Source organism: Engystomops pustulosus, chromosome 3 (assembly GCF_040894005.1).
Source record: "Engystomops pustulosus chromosome 3, aEngPut4.maternal, whole genome shotgun sequence".
In the NCBI taxonomy this organism is placed as follows: domain Eukaryota; kingdom Metazoa; phylum Chordata; class Amphibia; order Anura; family Leptodactylidae; genus Engystomops; species Engystomops pustulosus.
Genome location: NC_092413.1, coordinates 155,972,962 through 155,992,750, shown reverse-complemented (window position 1 = coordinate 155,992,750; position 19,789 = coordinate 155,972,962). Strand labels below are relative to the sequence as shown.

Below are 19,789 nucleotides of genomic sequence, written 5' to 3'. Positions count from 1 at the left end.
CTGACATTTGGGCTTTGTTGAAAAAAATGGCTCCTTGCTTCCACATGGTATGTAATGCACAATATTACTTGGTACCTAAGTTGACAAAACGGCCAACTAGAAAGAAAATCCTCCCGTGTACCTTTTTCTAGTGCAGAGGTTCTCCTCACTTTCACTCATCACTAGGGATCGGCTTGTCCCACCTTGACTTGCTTCATGCATGACTTCAATCTAGAGTTAAAAGTAAATGGGAGATGTAAATAAAAATGTAGAGAAAAATTCATTCTTCATCGGTACCATGTTCACGCTCCTTTTGCAGATATGTAGCTTAAAGCTGCAACAATTTCAAAATTAATGTTGCCCTATAAATCCTACAGAAAGTCTGCCATTTCCATCAGCCTATGGATCAGTTCACATCTCTTGTCCCTATTATAGGAAAATAAACCCATGATGACTGTTGAAATCTAAAATGTATATTTACCTTTATGCCACTCTTTGCCTTTTTGTTGTTTCGTTTTCTGGACAGGTCAGCTTCTGAAAGTGACTTTGGAGGTGCAGATGGAATTTCTGGTGCTCTTCGAGTTGTAGCTAGAAAATAGTGAATTTTACAAATTACTGACTTTATAACCTCTCCTATTTTCGCCCCCCTTCTTCTTACAAAGTCTAATATGTAAGTCTAGAAGTATTTTATCAAATTATCAATCTGACATCATAGGTAGATCTTAACTATGGGAGTCAAAATGTGAAAACAAATCTAGAAAATCCCATTGTCTGATTTTTTTTAAAGAATTTATTTGCAAATTATGGTGGTAAATGAGTATTTGGTCACCTAAAAACAAGCAAGATTTCTGGCTCTCACAGACCTGTAACATCTTCTTTAACATCTTCTTTAAGAGGCTCTGTCCTCCATTCATTTCCTGTAGTAATTGTTCCTGTTTGATCTTATTATCAGTATAAGACACATGTCCAAAACCTCTAAAAGTCACACAGCAAACTTCACTATGGTGAAGACCAAAGAGCTGTCAAAGGAAACGAGAAGCAAAATTGTAGACCAGCACCAGGCTGGGAAGACTGAATATGCAATAGGCAAGCAGCTTGGTGTGAAGAAATCAACTGTTGGAGCAATAATTGAAAAATGGAAGTCCTACAAGACAACTGATGATCTCCCTCGATCAAGGGGTCCATGCAAGATCTGATCCCATGGGGTCACAGGTAAGCAAAAAAAACCCAGTAACACATGGGTGACCTAGTGGATGACCTGCAGAATGCTGGGACCAACGAAACCAAGGCTACAGTCAATGCCACGTGTGTCTCTGCTTAAGCCAGTACATATCTAGGCCCATCTGAAGTTTGCTACAGAGCATTTGGTTACTCCAAAATAGTATAGTGAGAATATCTCATATGGTCAGATGAAATCAAAGTAGAAATGTTTGGTAGAAACATTGTGTTTGGAGGAAGGTGCATCCAAAGAACACCATATAGACTGACGCATAAAGGGGGCAATGCCATGACGAGTGGCTGTTTCTCTACAAAGGGACTGAAAGGACTGTTCAGTGTGCATGAAAGAATGAATGGGAGAATGTATTGTGAGATTTTGAGTACAAACCTCCTTCCATCAGCAAGGGCATTAATGATGAACCATGGCTGGGTCTTTGAGAATGAAAATGATCCCAAGCACAATGTCAGGGCAAGTAGTGGCTTTGCAAGTAGCACTTCAAGGTCCTGGAGTAGCCTTGCGACACCATGTTGCCCAGTGACGGCCCCAAAACATCACTGCTCTAGAATGGATCTACATGGAGGAATGGGCCAACATTGTTAAGGCTTACAGAAAACGTTTGACCCATGTCATTCTCAACAAAGGATATATAGTATTGAGATGAACTTTTATTGTTGACCGAATACTTATTGTTTACCATAATTTGCAAATAAATTCTTAAAATCAATTTGATTTTCTGGATTTGGAGCAGGGAAAATGTAATAAGTGAAAGAAACCCGAGTAGACCAGTTACATGAATTCTATAGTCTGTGAGAGTGCTGATGACAAGGTGGAAAAAACGACAGAGAAAGTTCTGTAGAATCACAGACTGGGATGGAGGGACTAAAGCAGGGGAGATCTTGTACCTCACTATTCTGTGCAGGAAACATCTGTATCCACTGTTCTGAACACATCCAGCTCTACTAAATACACAAGAGCTCTATCACAAGACCTCCTTCTCTGGGAGCAGTAGTACCTCCCCTCCCATGAACAAATAAGCCCTGTGAGTCCGTACTCTGCTTCTTCTCCCTATGCTGATAGACACTGCAGCAATGTGGTAATCTGAGGGGTATAGCAAAGAAACTATTGGTTATAGGTAACAAAGATAATGAGCGCAGTTGTTTTACATCCCAAGAGCTATTGATTTGTGTAAAAAAAAAACCTTTAGAGTTAGGCTACATTCACACTGCTGCAAGGGCGGGTATATACGGCCTATATATGTCCCCCATAGACGGCAATGGGCGCACGGTTCCCTACAGGAGCGGCACCATACCGCTCTGTACTTGGGAAAAAGATAAGACATGTTTTCCCATATTACGGCGCCGTGCGCCATACATCCCTGTGGAGAGGGGCAGGGGTGAGCACCCTCCTCCTCTCCCCGTGCGCTGCCATTGCCCGCCGTGCTATGCTCCTGTGAGAAGAATTTGGCTCATAAAATCCAAGATTGTCTTTATACTTTTCACTAGTTAATGTGCAAATTTTTTTGTGCATTTTTTGGTATGTTGTGTGACAACTTTGGCTATTTCCACTCCCCCAAAAGACACTCCATTTTAGATTATCCAGTGATCCATTCACCTGATTAAATTGTCTAAAACGCTTTATAAATGTGACAAATTGGAGGAGATTTATTGAGGAACATTTATCATACCTTCTACACTAGAAAACTGAAATAATAAATGGTTGTGGTGGTGGTGGTGGTGGGGGGGGTGAATGCCCCAGCCCGCCGCATTTTGCTATATTCTCCACTGGAAAACTGGTAGACTATGCAGGAAATCTCTGCCAGTTCAGATCTGGTCTTTGGGTCAAAACGTAAATTGTGCTTCATCCATTTATAAACCGGAGCACCAGCAGGGGAGTTTCAGACACAGTATTTAATAAATTTCCACCAATTAATGTTGGATAGTTCTTTGTTGCAAAATACACATTTCTGGCAGGTTTGGTTGGCTTTATGTTTAATATAGGAGACTTCTCCAAAAATAATGCATACAGGGGTGATGCATTTCTACCAGTGGAGTCTAGTAGGAGCTTTCTCGTGCATTCTCAGATACCTGATGGGGGAATTGGGACCATTCAGATGATACTGTCAATGTCTATGGACAGTCCAAAATCACAATAGTTTGTGTGTGTTCCTGGGGAATATAGGACAAAAGTTATGTGCCCCTTTTTCCTTATGTGAACCACTACCTGGAACATTTATAACTCTGTGCTGTGCATCAGCCATACATTTAAGAAAATTCCACATATAAAGGATGAAGATCTAACAAATATCTAGAGGGAAAAAACATATTTTTGACATATATGTTAGTGCAGTGATGGCGAACCATTTGGAGACAGAGTGCCCAACCTACAACCAAAACCTACTTTTGTGTCGCAAAGTGCAAACATGACAATTAAAGCAGTAACCTATTGATCCCAGCTGTATCACAGGTTTCAACCATATTGGTGACCTGAGGACACAAATACAATAGAAAGAAGATGAAGAAATTTGGATTATAGCTTCCTTCCAGGGTCCCCTGAAGAGGAAGAATCAGAAGACCCAGAGCAGGAGCTCCAGTTATAATACGCCTGTCTCCACACCTTCTAGCTTCTTGTGTAGTCCTGGCAGCCAAGGAGATGTCGGTTTAAAATAGCACTGAGAGTAGCACTCAAGCCTTCCTCCTTTGATCCAAGACAGCCATGGGTCTTGGATTGCAGGAGGAAGGCATGAGTCACATCTAGCAAATTCTGTGCTGGGGTGCACACCTGGGTGCCCACAGAAATGGCTCCGAGTGCCACCTCAGGCACCCGTGCCATAGGTTCGCCACCACTGTGCTAGTGGTTGGAAAGCAAATTGAGAATCCTCAGTTATTATGTTTTATTGTCCAACTAAAAAAAGTTGATGACAACATCTAGGAAAGAGATATAGAATAGAGAATAAAGACTTGGTGGAAAAATTTTGAACAAAACCCATGGCCTTATCAATCATGTACGAACCCAGCTGTGTTTACTAAAAACTTCTGTCCTGTTTTTCCACTGGTAGTGTAAATATGCGCTACTGATTTGTGTGTGTGGACTGGATCATATTTAAAGGAAAAACCTCTAGTTTTGCTCCTGAATATATACATTTAAACATATTGAGGCCAATGTGATAATACTGTCCTAAATTTAGACAGCTAAGTACAGGCAGTCGCCAACCTAAAGGGGTTGGCCACTTAAAGGGGTATTCCGGGAATATGAATGTCTGATACAAAAAGCCATGATGCCATAAGTAAATGAATATAACAAAACTTAATGTCAGTCACAAAATGGAGCTTAAATAGTTTGATTTTGATTCACAAAAATTTATGGCCTTTTTAAAGTTATCACCAAGATGGCTGCCAATGGAAACGACAAGTCCCAAGATCCTTTAGTTCTCAGTAACTCCTCCTCCCTCTTATTCTCTGCTCCCAGTGATGATCTAACAGGTTTTCTTGCTCTGTTACCATAGTAATGATGTGTAACTGCCATCACACAACACTGACCGTACTGGATGCACTGCAACCAACTGACTACAGCCAAACGTAGTGGTGATCACATGACCTGCCCAGGCAGGTGCAGGACATGTGATGTGGACATGTGACTGGCAGCCATCTTCTGTCTCGTGTATGTTGTGCAATGGACCACGCGGAGGAAATTAACGGACTGATTAAAGGGCCAGTAGCATTTTAATTCTTCATTACAGCCTATGTCACCAGCATTTTTCTGCTAAGGGGAGCAAAGTTTTAAATAATAACGAATGACATATAAGCTTATATTTTAAGGACCCATTTGTACATGAATTATGCTGATTCCAAGAATACCCCTTTTTTTATAATGTTTTTTTATAATGTGTAAGTGTGAGGGGCAGTTTTGTAGGTAATTGACCAATGTATGTCTATTAATAGTTCTGCTCTGCTTTCTTGATATGTGAAGCCTCTTACCTCATCAGCCAGATATTTATATCCATAAAATGGCTGCAGATGGAGAGTCATGTGATCTCTGACGGTCTCTGAACAATAGCCAGTTAGAAATCACATGACCCTCTGAAGCAATTTTATGGTCATGAATGTCTGGCTGATGAGGTAAGACAGGAGGGTGCAGTACACATATCAAGAAAGAAGAGTAGAACGTTTAATGTATTTATATTGGTGAATTACCTAATATCCTGCCCCCCCCCCACACACACACGCTTAATCAGTACACAAAAGATGAGGTAAAGTGGCCAACCCATTTAAAGACACCCTAGTTACAGATGGACCTGTCTGCCCACTGTGACTTCAGATGAAGCTCTCTGGATGCTTTACTTTAGACCAGGGGTCAGGAACCTTTTTGGCTGAGAGAGCCATGAACGCCACATATTTTAAAATGTAATTCTGCGAGAGCCATACAATATGCACATGCATCCAAGTAGATAGGTAGCCACGGCACATGTCTCTCAGTAGATAGGTTGCCACAGCACATGCACCCAAATAGACAGCTAGCCCCAGCACATGCCCCCCAGTAGATTGGTAGTCACAGCACATGCTCCCCAGTAAATAGGTAGCCACAGCACAAGCTCCGCAATAGATAGGTATCCACAGCACATGCCCAAGGTAGAAAGGTAGTCATAGCACATGCCCCCAGTAGATAGGTAGCCAGAGCAAATACCTCCCAGTAGACAGGTAGCCCCATCACATGCCCCCAGGCCCCAGTAGATAGGTAGTCACAGCACATGCCTCCCAGTAGATGGGTAGCCACAGCACATGCTTCCCCAGTAGATATCTAGTGCCAGCACATACACATTAGATAGGTAGTCACAGCAAAAAAAAAAAAAAAAAGGGAATACTCACCTACCTGCTTTCCCTTCAGCATCTTCTCATAACTCCACGCTCTTCTCTATGACCCAGACGCCACTGCCATCAAAAGAGCCACATATGGCTCCCGAGCCATAGGTTCCCTACCCCTGCTTTAGACCAATCTGCAATGATCAGCTGTATGGTGTCTGTAATGAAGCTTTATTGATAATCCTTGTTCCCACGACAGCAGAAAAATGTTGAAAATCCAATTGTCACAGGAAAAAAAAAATTGGTCTGGAGCTACAATTATAAAATATACCTATTCTATCTTAAGCACAAACCTAAAGAACCTATCTTGTACGTAAACCGGAGATTGTCAGTCTGGTACTTGACTGGATGTGCTAAATTTATTAAAATTGGGAAAGGCTGGATCCTCATTAAATTGAAGCATCTTTAGAAACTTTTGTATAAATTGAGATCACTAAGTGATATATTTCTAATTCTGCTGTTGACATGAAATTCTCACCAAACAGAATATTGAATCTTATTTTCTAAAAAGTATAGGGTTGTACTCTTTAATTATTATGAAACTCTATTATATAAACGGTCTGTTTTCTTTAAAGTGCTCCTAAAGAATGTAATATGTGCTATGATGTGTTGATATTGGCTACACAGACACTTTTTTTTCTTTATCCAGTTTAGAAAAACTGAACCTGTTGGATGCAGGCAGTTCTAGCACTTTTTAAATACTTGTGCTACAGAAGGCCCACATTTGAATGCATATCTTCATTGTACACACAGTGCCCACTGTTCACATGCATTTCCCTATGTAGCAGCAAAATCCAGTAGAAGCCAGGAGTGTTTGCACTCTACACAGCAGGTGCCTGCATACTCTGCCTGAGGGGTGTGTTATTTATTTTTTATTTTTAAAGTCTCTATTAAATTTAATCGCATTTCCATTAATACATTGCATTGTTTACAAACCTATTAATAATCCATTTCATAATCACAATGTCAACATCCCAAAATCTTAACATGCAGTTAAACACATCATATGCAACAAGAGAGTTAAATAACCTTTCTATCTAATCGTGTATGTGTGTATATATATATATACGTGTATGTGTGTATAATATATATATATATATATATATATATATATATATATATATATATATATATATGTATATTAACCATATCCTGATATATCTTCGCTGCCCGACAATAGAATGATCACATGTGCCACAAGCAGTGAATTATAGCACCTCAGTCTTCAATATTAGGTTAAGCTTTTTTCTACCATGTTCTGATTTTAGGTACTCTTTACTTATACTCTATAAAATACATTTGAACACAGCAAATTTGTTATACACTGCTTGAAGAGACACAAATAATGTACGTTGCCTTGTGAAAGTATTCGGCTCCCTCAAACTTTTCTACCTTTTGCCACATTTCAGGCTTCAAACAAAGATATAACATTGTATATTGTTTTGGTGAAGAATCAACAAGTAGGACACAATTGTGAAATGGAACTAATTTTTTGGAATTTTGTTAAACTTTTGTAAAAAAAAAAAATGAATAAACTGAAAAGTGGGATGTGCAATATCATTCGTCCCCTTTACTTTCAGTGCAGCAAACTCACTCCAGAAGTTCAGTCTCTGATCTTTGAATGATCCAATGTTGTCCTAAATGACTGATGATAAATATAATCCACCTGTGTGTAATCAAGTCTCTGTATAAATACACCTGCTCTGTGATAGTCTCAGGGTTCTGTTTAACCCCTTCAGGCCTCTATTTTGGCCTCTTGGCCGCGTACCCATTTTTCAGATCTTCCCTGTGTCACTATAAGTGGTTATAAGCTTTGGAACGCTACAAGATATCCAGGGGATTTTAAGATTGTTTGTTTGTTTTCTCGTGACACATTGTTCTTCAAATTAGTTTCAAAATTTGGATGATATCTTTTGTGTTCAGTAGTTTACTAGAAGGTTATGAAGCTCAGAATTTGGGTGAAATTTTTTTGGAAAAAAACGCCAAAACTTGTATTTAGAGGGACCTGCTCAACTTTCTATTAATTACAGTGAGAAACCTAAATAATAGCTCCATTATGGAAGCTACACACCGTAACATATGAAAAAGAACTTTTATGAAGTTTGCTAACCCTTTAGAGGTTTTATTGTGGTTTAAAAGAAAATGAAGGTAGGGTCTTCAAATTATAATATTTTTTGACAATACATACATTTTGGGTGGAAAATTAAACATTTGCAATGGATTAAATGAAAAAAGACTTGAAAAAGTTTGATTTCTCCTGAGTACACCTAAACCCCATATGTGTTGGTAACCTGCTGTATGGGCACACAGCCGGGCATGGAATGGAAGGAGCCCCATCTAGAGCAGGTCTGCATTGTCAAATTGTACAGGCGGTCCCCTACTTACAGACGACCCCTAGTTACAAACAGACCTCTGGATGTTGGTAATTTACTGTACCTTAGCCCTAGGCTACAATAATCAGCTATAACAGTTATCAAAGTTGTCTGCAATTAAGCTTTATTGATAATCCTGGTTCTTAAGACAACCCAACATTTTTAAAATCCAATTGTCACAGAGACCAAAAAGATACTGGCTGGGGTTACAATTATAAAATATACAGTATACTTAATAACAGACCTACAGAATCTATCTTGTACGTAGCCCAGGGACTGCCTGTAATTGTTTTTTTTAATGTGGGCTTAAAGGGGCTTATTTTTATGCCACATGAGATGCACTTTTCCGGCATATAATTTTGGGGCGTTCATAGCTAATTGATTTATAGCTTAAGTCCGTTCCTTCCTCGCCCCCCGCCGCCCCCGTTCTTCTTCTCTTCACTGTTCTTTTACCTCAGTATAGGGAGGCAGTTCCATAATCTCTCGGAGGGGTGCGCGCATATGCACCGAATGGCGAGGCTCAGTCTGTGTCCCTGCCGGCATCACTTGGCGCACAGCGCATGACCGGGTATCTGATAGCGCAGTCGGATTTCGCGCATGCACGCCAGCGACGTGCTGCCGGAACTGGGGCAGGTGTCGGACCCGGAAGCTGTCCGGCGTGCATGCGCCAATGATACCCGCTCGTGAGTATAAAATCCAGCTTCCCAGCGTCAGTTTCGCACCCCCTGAAGAAGCGTGGGCGAAACGCGCGTTGGGGAGTCTGAGAGACAGCCATAGACAGCATAAAATGGGTAGGACACTTGTCTGTTACTTGTGAATCTTATGTTTTGGGGCACACTCTATGCTTACCCTTGATATGCACGACTGTGGTAATGCAGTCATATGTTTTTTGTCTCATCGGACCTTTTGAGATTTTTTTTTTTGTTTCTATTTTTGGCCGTTCACCATACCAATATATATATTATTATTATCCTATGGGTCGCTGGATAACAAAATTACCTTATTTATACACATTTTTAACTCGCATATTTACCCACTATGACTATGCCATTACCTGCCAATCTAAGTTTCAGAAAAGAGAACTGCAATAAGTTTCCAAACCACCTTTATTTTTCTTTAGAATTTTACAGAAAGACACTCAAACACTTTGGTTCTCAATATACTATCTGCTTGTAATAATGAGGATTGTTCCCATTTAGTTTCAATGCTTTTAATTTTATCGGCAAGCATCTATTAACTCCTTAAAGACGCAGCCTGTTTGTAGGTTAACGCTCAGTCCTTTTTTTTCAAATTTGACCAGTGTCTCTTCCTGTGGTTATAACCTTTTAACATTTTAAGATATCCCTGTGATTTTGAGATTGTTTTCTCGTAAGACATTGTAGTTTATGATGGTTGTATCATTTCTGTGATCAGTTTCTTTTTTGGGGGGGGGGGGTAAAAATTCACTTTGGAAAAATCTGAAAAAAAAGACAATTTTCAAGATTTCTAATGTTCTACTTTTTAGACAAAAAGTCACACCACAATTTTTTTTTGGTAGAAACCTTTTGCAATTGCTCTGCTTTTTATTTCCATAACTTATTTTACATTTCCATTTTTTTACGGATCTGAGAAGGTTTCAAGTTTTTTAGTAACAACTTCTCAGATTTTCCTGAAATTTGAAAAATTCAGTTTTGAAGTGCCCTAGAGGCTTTTGTACTTATATACTCCCACAAAACCTTTTTGAAACCATTTTATTAACCTTACATCTCAACCTATTCAAATCAGCATTTGAGAAGTCTATTAACCCTTTAAATATTTTTCCGGAAGCAAACAAAAATTTCAATTTTTGATTACAATTTTTCTCATTTAGCCCTAAAATGGACACATTCAGAAGGAAGTTGTGGCAAATATACATCCCAAAATTTGTGCCCTGCTTCTTTCGAGTACTGCAATACCAGACATGTGGATGTCATTTGCTGTGTCGTCGCACAGTGATGTCCAGAATAGAGTTAGTTCTATTGGCCAATTTGGCTACAGTGTACTTGAAGAGCCCCTGAAGAAACAGGACATTAAAAAACCCCAAACATGTCACCATTTTTGAAACTAGACCCCTCAAAGAATTCATCTGGGGTTGTGGTGAGAATTTTAACCCCTAACATGCAGGTCAAAATTGAATGCAAAGTAAATGGTGCATAGTAAAAATTGAGTTTTTGTGTCATTGTAGTGACAAATGAAATAAGCCCAACTCATGCCACTGCAGATAAACACCACAAAAGTCATTATGTGGGTTATTACGGGTATGGCAATACCCCATGTGTGGCAATAGTCTACAGGCTGGGGACATTGCAGGGCTGAGAAGGGATAAGCAAAATCTAGCTTTTGGAGCACTATTTTCACTAGTCTGGTGTTGGGGTGCCCCTGAGGTACCAGTGCAGTAGAAGCCCCCGAGTAGTGACCCCATTTTAGTAAAGGGCACCCCTCAAAGTATTGTTCTAGGGGTGTATGAGCATTTTAACCCCTAAGATGCTGGCCCAAATGTAATACAAAGTGAATGGGTCAGTGTAAAAATTGCATTGTTTTCTCAAATGTGTCATTGTAGTGACACATGAAATCAGCCCATGTGTGGCAATAGGCTACAAGACACAGCAGGGCTCGTAAGAGAATGGCATTAGAAGCACAGACATTTAATTTTTTTTTTTTTTTTTTTTTACATCATAAAACAATTGTAGATGCCCTTAGGGATCAGAACAGTAGAAACCCCTGAGGACTGATCCTATTTGAAACCTACATAAATAAATCTAGGGGTGTAGTGAGCATTTTAACCCCACAGGTGGACCCCAAGGTTGATGCATAATGTATAGTGCATAGTACAAAATATCCATTATGTCATCTTGTGCCCAGCTCCTGCCACGGGAGACAAACACCCCAAAAATCATGATGTGGGTTCTCCCGGGTACGGCAATAACCCATATGTGGCAATAATCTACAGGCTGGGCACACGGCAGAGCTCAGCAGGGAAGGTGCGGCATGATGTACAAGCTGTGTGCATCAGGGTACAAATCTATATCCAGGGACGTGTGATGTACCTGAAAGCAATCCTTCATGCATAACTCTAGTTTCTTGGGGCATGTGTCACACTGGTAGATGGTTTGTTTTTCTATGCCCCTTTTGGAGCACACTCTGCACCTCTTCTGTTTCCTTCCCTTGCTGGCTGTTTGGGGAACTTCTCCTGGTAAGTGCTGCCCTGGTACAATGCGTGATGTGGCCTTGCTTCCAGACATCTCTAAAAATCTACTTCTTGACTACCACCTCTTGAAATTCAAGGAAAGTTCCCCTCTGGCCTGCACATTGATGTAACACATAAGCATAATACAGTGCCATCTGCATGATGTGCACAGCCAGCTTCTTATACCACACCCTCTACTTCTGCATGGCGTTATATGGCTGAAGAACCTGGTCCGACAAATCAACCCCTCCCATGTACCTATTATAAACTAAAATACAGTCCGCCTTGGGGGCTTCTGCACTGGTACCTCGTACAGGGGCAGGGGTGGTGGTGTGCCCATGTATTGTTGCTAGTACAAGGACATATCTCTTGTCCTTGTACCTAACACACAATACTGAGTTGCTGCTTAGTGCTTGGCTCTCGTGCCTTCTGAGCTTTTCCCCTAGCAGCGACTTGGGGAGACCTCTCTGATTCCTACTAACAGTGCCGCATGCCTCAGTTTGTCTGGAAGCGAGGCACTTGAACAGGGTAACACTGGTATAAAAATTATCCAGGTAGAGGTGGTAGCCCTGGTCCAGTAGTGGGTGCACTAAATCCCACACTGCTTTTCCAGCAATTGCAAGGAGGGGGGGGCATTCAGGGGGCACTATTTTGCAATCCTTCCCTTCATATATCCTGAACTTATAAGTGTACCCTGATGCATTCTCACACAGCTTATACATCTTCACGCCATACCCTGCCCTCTTATTTGGCAGGTACTGGCGGAACTGAAGTCTCCCATTGAAATGTACCAGGGACTTGTCTATTGATAAATGCCTCTCTGGAATATACACTTCCATAAATCGGGAATTTTGATAATCTAATATGGGCCGGATCTTATACAACCTATTAAAACTGGAGTCATCTCTGGGTGGGCACTGGGCATTGTCGGCAAAATGCATAAACTTATGGATGGCTTCAAAGCACATCCTACTCATCGCCATGCGGAACATCGGGGTGTGGTACAGTATATCTGTGCTCCATTAATCCCTGACTGATGGCTTCTTTACAAGTCCCATAAGAAGCACTATGCCCCAAAACTTCTCTATCTCTGCTGCACTAACAGGGGTCCACCTGTGAGGATGTGCCTAAAAAGAAGTGGGGTTTTGGGCAATATATTGTGCAGCGTAGTGATTGGTCTGGGACACCATCAGACCACCTAGGTCCTCACTAAATAAGAACTTTAAAAAGTCCACTGGCCCGAGCTCTGCCGTGTCTCTGCGTATTCCAGGAATGGCCGTAAAATCAGGGATCTGGGGGTCACCCATGTGAGGTCAGAAGTCCCGGGCACGTAAGCGCCTTCTCAGGGGTTCCTCAGAGTTGCTTTGTGAGGACTCGGTAGACAAATAAAACGGACACTCGTCCCCACTAGCTGGCTCCGTAGAGGCCATATAACTATATACATTATGTCTTCTGTGACATGATTGGGGGGGGGGGGATAGTATAGAACCTACACTACACTACACTACACTTACTCCACGACACTACACTTACTCCACTACACCACTGCTACTCCTATATGCTGCTACTCCAACTCCTAATAGATCGCACTGAAAAGTGCAGTTGTGGGGGATAGGGAAAACGTACAATAGGGGGGGGGGGGTAATTGAGTGTTTTGGGATACAGTAAAGGGACATCCCTCTAGCACAACTCTCTCAAACAACTCCAACATCAACATGGCACTGTTAGAGAGGGTTGTGCTAGCTAGATCAGCCCCCCAGCATCAGAGATCGCTGTCATTGGCCAATCTGAATTGATTGGCCGATGGTGGCAATCGACCTCACAGGACCAATCAAATGGGTCCTGTGATGTCATCGGTGGGGTGTTGGCTAGCGATGCCGACACCTCCCACCGACCTGTGTCGCGACAGGGTGACATCCTAAAACCGAGTAGCGCTCGCTAAGCGTCAACAGGTTAATTAGCAAATGATAAAAATAGAGGATAACAGAAGGAACTAAAATATCAACCTTTGTGACATTGCAAAAGAAAGAAATGATTGGGGTTGCCCAAAAGAATAGAGTTGATCCTTCACAGTCTAAGTAGAATAAAAACGTGACAAAATTTACAGTGGAACTTTGTAAAGGGGTTGACTGTTATAAAAATGTAGCAGGTGGGTTAGGGAGGGAATAAGGCTTTACGCGCCTGCTCCGGCACTCACGTTGTCCAGCGCCATAGTCCGTCAGAGCTGTGCCCCTGTTTGATTACAGGGGCACGGAAGCTCCGCTCCGACAACTTCTCGGTGGCAGAGCACGCCCACCTGTCCCCTGTACTGGGTTGTTTCCTTGGTACCTTCTTGATTTTCTGATCTGAAAGATTAGCTGAGTCTTGAGTCACTCCAGCCTACATAATAGTCTACAAATTAAATCCTGCCTAGACAGCATTAGATTTTTTTCCTAAAACAACGAGTGTATGTATGCAGATTATCTGAGCACAAAGCTACCTTATCTATACCACTATAAAACACCAGTATTTTTTTTTTTACCAAAGAGATCCTGTTTGCCAGTATTTTACGTGGAATGGGTTGCAAAGGGCAGTTTAGTAATGCCGAAATTTTTCTACAAAAACCTCCTTATTTGGTTGGTCTTTGTTGTGGCAGAATATACCAGTAGACTAACCAGTTTCAGTTTTTTTTTCATGCTATGGAAAATCTACAGGACATCCAGTGTGTCATTGGCCACAGGAAACTCAAGCCCATAATGCGTAGGAATCATGTTACAAGTTTTGTAGTCAGTTAAGCAGCTTCCTGTTTGGTCTCCTGTTTCGGCTACTATTGTAAAAAGAAACCCTACCATGAGGAATCTACCATCAGAAGTATATCTGGTGGTAGATTTCTCCTGCCTTCCTTTGCCCTAATCTGTAATGTAATAATCCTGAAACCTAACCCAACTTGTTAAAAAACTTTATTTTAGTATGTAACATGAAAATTAACTGGAGAGGCGTGTAATACCTTGGCTCCCAGTGCCTGGCCAGCCCAGAAGTCTCTTCAGTTAATTTTCATATTACTAAAATAAAGTTTTTAACAAGTTAGGTTAGGTTCCAGGATTATTAAATTACTGATTAGGGCAGAGGCATGCGGAAGAGTCCATAATCAGATCTACTTCTGATGGTAGGTTTCCTTTAAAAAACTGTATTGGGACACAGTCTAGTGTATATTATAGAGAATGTCCAATATTTGCTCACTAGCTCGAACTTGTACACTGTAAACATTGTGGTTGGGTGTGATCATTGTGAAAATCTGTATCTATAAAAATAAAACAGTGTTAGCAGGAGACTGACAAATGGTATAGTGTATATTTATTGCAAACAAAGTCCTATTCACAGTGGGACGTGCGTAGTGAGGAGATATACAGCGTTGCTCATTTTCTATTCTACTATGTTAGTGTTGCTATGTGATAGATGTTTATTTGATGTTTCACCACCTTGATGATTAGCTAAACTATAACTAAGCTGCCAAGCAAAGCCGCCAATGCTACAATATACTCCCACATCAATATAAGCATTTCAAAACAATTAATTCTAATTCCAGCCAAATACTGATGAAGAAAGAATCTGACTGATCATTCTGGAGATAGGAAGGGTTTTTCTCTAATTGACGCTTGCTCCTAATTGCAAGTGGCCTCAATGGAAGGATTTCTTGGCATTTTCCTAGATAAAAAGATTAAAGGCTGAGCTTGGGTGTGCATCCAATGCTGCTACAAGTGAATCAATTAAAACTTTAGAAAAACAGGTCATATATGTACTTAAGTAAATGCAATCTTGCATATCAAAATATCAACCCTAAAGAAGAAAAAGAAAGGATTCGTAAGTAGTTAATGACTAAATAAATAAATAAATCTTTATTTGATATTGATATTAAAAATAATTAAAAAGCGCAACTGAAGTGCATATGAAAGACGTCCCCCCTTCCGATATAATAAGTACATACATAAATACATGTAAACCTAGTTATTAAGGTATGCCGCAATGGAAATAAATAAATTAGCAGCAGTATATTACACATCTACAATAGGTATAGCCGATCCCAAATGCATATGGACAATATAATATCTCTAATACAGGCGGTCCCCTACTGAAAGGCAACCGGCTTTCAGGTGAACCCTAGTTACAGACGGACCCCTCTGCCCACTGTGCTTTACTAAAGTCCCAGGCTGCAATGATCAGCTGTAAGGTATCTGTAATTAAGTTTTCTAGATATTCCTTGGTCCAATTACAGCAAAAAATTTTGAAACCTCAATTGTCACCGGGCAAAAAATTTTTTTGTCTATATCTACAATTATAAAATATACAATTTCGACATACAAATTCAAATTAACAACAAACCTATGGAATCTTGAAAGTAAACTGGGGACTGCCTGTACTGCATGATAAACAAAATCCAGGTGAAATGCATAATACCTACATAATACCTACAAAAGTCTCCACTGGTTTATACGACAGGAGAATGAAGACGAGGGGGACTGCAAACTCCCCACACATATCACCTGTCCTGGTAGGCTTCCTCAGGGGTAAATAACATACAAAGAATAGCGAGATATATATATATACACAACTGAATCACCCCTGGATTGGATGCAAGACCAAACATGGCGTGCCTGTCACTGGCAACATGCAAATACGTACAGAATGCTATGCGTGCATTTCAAGCAGCCAGAAGTACAAAAGTAGTCATTTGTCATTGACTACTTATGCATCCTTTTTATTTCTTCTTTTAAGTAAATTATTTATGCAACAATTGGCAATTTTGCATGTATTTATTTCATAGTGCGAAGTAATAATAAACAAAACTTTATTCAAACCAGAAAAAAAGGACACGAGCATTAAAAATCCATATATGGTTATTACTAGGAATGGTCAAGATAGAAGACATAACCAGAAGCCAACCTTATACAATCAATAAAATCCTAAAGGTGTAGTGCTAAATAAGGCATGCCCACATGCATCACCTGTCCAAAACCAATTATTAGAAACTTATATACAACAATCCATGTGTAAATATATAAAGGTGTCTTTTTCTGGATCAAATAAAGATTTCTAATAGGTTATTTCTTCTATATGAGGATGCAACATATCAGCCTTTTCCCTTTATCATGTGTTCTCTGCTAATGATTTAAGGGATAGAAATGATTCAACTTGTATAATGATAGAAATGTTTAAAATATGTGCATGTTAGATTGTTTTTATCAATTGAAAACAATGATATTTAACAATCCATTTAGTGGATCAAGCATATTAAGGCCTTATTACATGGGCAAATAACATGGGCTTAGTTTTGTATTTCCTGATCTGGGGCCGCTGTAAATATGCTCCTAGACAGCTGACAAATGGGAAAAAATGTGTTTATCGCTTGGTTATATCCTTCTATGACATCCAATGGTCCAATTAACATGTGCAATTTGCAGTTAGCACTTTAGTGAGGTTTTAGTAAGTGTTTGTCTGAAACATAGAAATGTGGGCTGTTTTGGAAGTTTGCTCATGGTTTTATATGATGAAGTTGTCATACAGAAATGACGATGTTGTACAGAGTGCTGGAGCCGAGCCTTAGCATTTATAACATACTGTATTTCCTGTAACTGATACGGTTACCTGGACTCCCTCCACCATCGTATACATTATGCATTATGACTTTTCAGTTTTTATTATGGTGTGACTTTTATCTTTTATGCAGCATAAAAGATGTTTAATTGTCAGTAGAATATCGCCCTGTGTAAACATGGATGTGCTGCCAACAAAAGCAGAACTGGATTTGCCTAGAAAATTCAACTAACGAAACCATTTGGACTCATATAGTCCTGATAACTTCTCCATGTAAATAAAGGCAAACAAATAATGATTCACCTGTTGTACAGCTGATAAGCCCTTTTTAAAAATAAATGGGACCTTAAAGGTTTTATCCGACAATAAGGCCACATTCACATCACATTTATATACAGTCAGGGTAAATGCCAGGAAAGCTCCAGACGTAGAAGCTGAGAGTATCTGTGACTTATACTGGCAGACAGGGGAAACCTTTTTGCCTCTGTCTGCACAGTATATTTCGTAGACTGTGTAAAACGCAGGGTGGGAAGATGCAGGAAGCGGTGTCTTTCCATCCTGCTCCCTCTTTCTGAGAGACAGGATTTATCTTTGTCCTCCATTGTAAGGACACATCGGGAATCCACCCATTGTATCCTTACAACATAGGGCTAAAAGGAGCTGTGAATGCAGCCTAAGTGTTTGGCTGTGTTCAAATTCAAGCACCAAATTAAAAATCCCCTTATGTACTTAGTAAAAGTAATCTTGGTAAAAAGAATTCTATATTTTGGTTGATCTGACATTATGCAGAAAAAAGGCTCTTCAACCTCTTAGTGCTCCATGATGTAGTATTACGGCATGGATCACTGTAACTTATCACTCCATGCAGTAATAGCATGTCATGGAGCCAAACTGGCATCAGAAAAAATAAAGTGTCAGCTGTATTATATAGCTGACATCCCTGTGTAACACCAGTAGTCGGAGGGATTCTGCAGAGGTATTCCTTGCTCGATGGGTGCCCCCCACAACAGTTTTTGTTGGGTACCGGTGGTTGCTAGGGCAACAAGCTGATCTAAGACCCCAGGGCTGTCCATAGTATAAGGTAATACCTGTAAGTTCCTGTCAAAGTCCTAATACTGACTGGCTGATAATGTGATAAAGAACTAGCAATCAATTGATTGTTTTTTTTCATGTCCCACAATGGGACTAGAAAAAGAGAGAGGGCAAACATTTTTTTTAATGAAAAACTAAATTAAATAAAAATCCCTCCATGCCCCATTACATATGAAATATACATACAACTTAAAAAAGAGGAAAATCGTCATAAAAACCCCACATATCGCCACATTCATATTTACTCAAACAATAAAACATGAATGGTTTAAATAAGATTTTTTTAAAAACACCAAAATTATGATTTTACCTATCTTGTCCCAAACAAAATGCAATAAAAAGTGATCAAAAATGTTTCTAAAAAAATGGTACTGATGTAAAATACACTATGTCCCTCAAAAAACAAGCTCTCAATCAGCTATACAGAACAAAATTAAAAAAAATTTATGCCGCTTGGAAAATGGCAATGCAAAAATTATACATTTTTTTTCCCCATTTCTTTTCGGTTTTATTCGACAAAATTAGTAAAACGTAAAAAAAACATTCAAATTCAGTATCACCGTAATTGTACCAATAAAATAAAGATAACATGTTTTGTACATGGTGAACAAATAAATATAAGTGACAAATCAATTAAAAAATTGATGTTTTTTTCTACTACCCCCCCACACACACACATAAAAAAAAAAGTTTATACATTTTCAACAATAGGGAATAGCCATCCTAAAATAGTATCACTGAAAAATGAATCTTATCTCACAAAAAATAAGCCCTCATATGGCAACATTAATGGATACATATTGTGTAGCTTACAAAAGTGTGCCCACGAACCAACTAAAAACCACTAAATTCTATAGGGAAAATGCATGTCCCTCATTCCTTTCTGCACCTCGCTGGATACCCATACAAGTAAGGTCCACATGCAGAGTGTCTCCATGCTTTGGGAGAAATTGTGTAATACATTTTAAGATGAGTTTCTCTTTTTATCTTTTGTAAATGTGTAAATTTTAGGGCTAAATAAACGTATTACTCACAAAATTTTGTTTTAATTACTTTAAAGATCTCAAAGGATTAACAATCTTCATAAAAGCTGTTTCTGATAGGTTGAGGGTTGCAGATTTGAAAATAGTGTGATATACAGGGGGTTTATAGTTTTACATATTTCAAAGCTCATTACAACAGAAATGACCGTCAATTCTGTAATCTCCTTAAAAATACAGTAAACTGATGTACGATTTATAATCAGCGATCAACATTATGAAAACAGACAAGTGTTAGTAAGGAACAAACTTGTTAAACTATCTGTCTGAAAACTAGGTCATTTAGAATTTAGAAAATGGCGAATTTTTCAAAAATGTCACGATTTTTTTTTTTATATAAATAAACGCAAAACTTATAAACCAAAATTTACCACTAACATGAAGTACAACATGTGACAAAAAAAACAATCTAAAAATCCCTTTTGTAAGTGAAAGTGAGTTAAAGTGTTCAAAAG

At 39.5% G+C, this 19,789-nt stretch overlaps 1 protein-coding gene across 1 annotated transcript in view; it reads right to left on the bottom strand.

Moving 5' to 3' along the window:
- MCF2L2 (MCF.2 cell line derived transforming sequence-like 2) overlaps positions 1–19,789 on the bottom strand; it is a 178,193-nt gene that overhangs the window by 88,971 nt on the left and 69,433 nt on the right. The window contains exons 14-15 of the mRNA XM_072142708.1: positions 461–567; positions 122–210 (exon numbers count right to left, since the gene is read on the bottom strand). Coding sequence (XP_071998809.1) covers positions 122–210; positions 461–567 — 196 coding nt within the window. The remainder of the gene's footprint in view (positions 1–121; positions 211–460; positions 568–19,789) is intronic.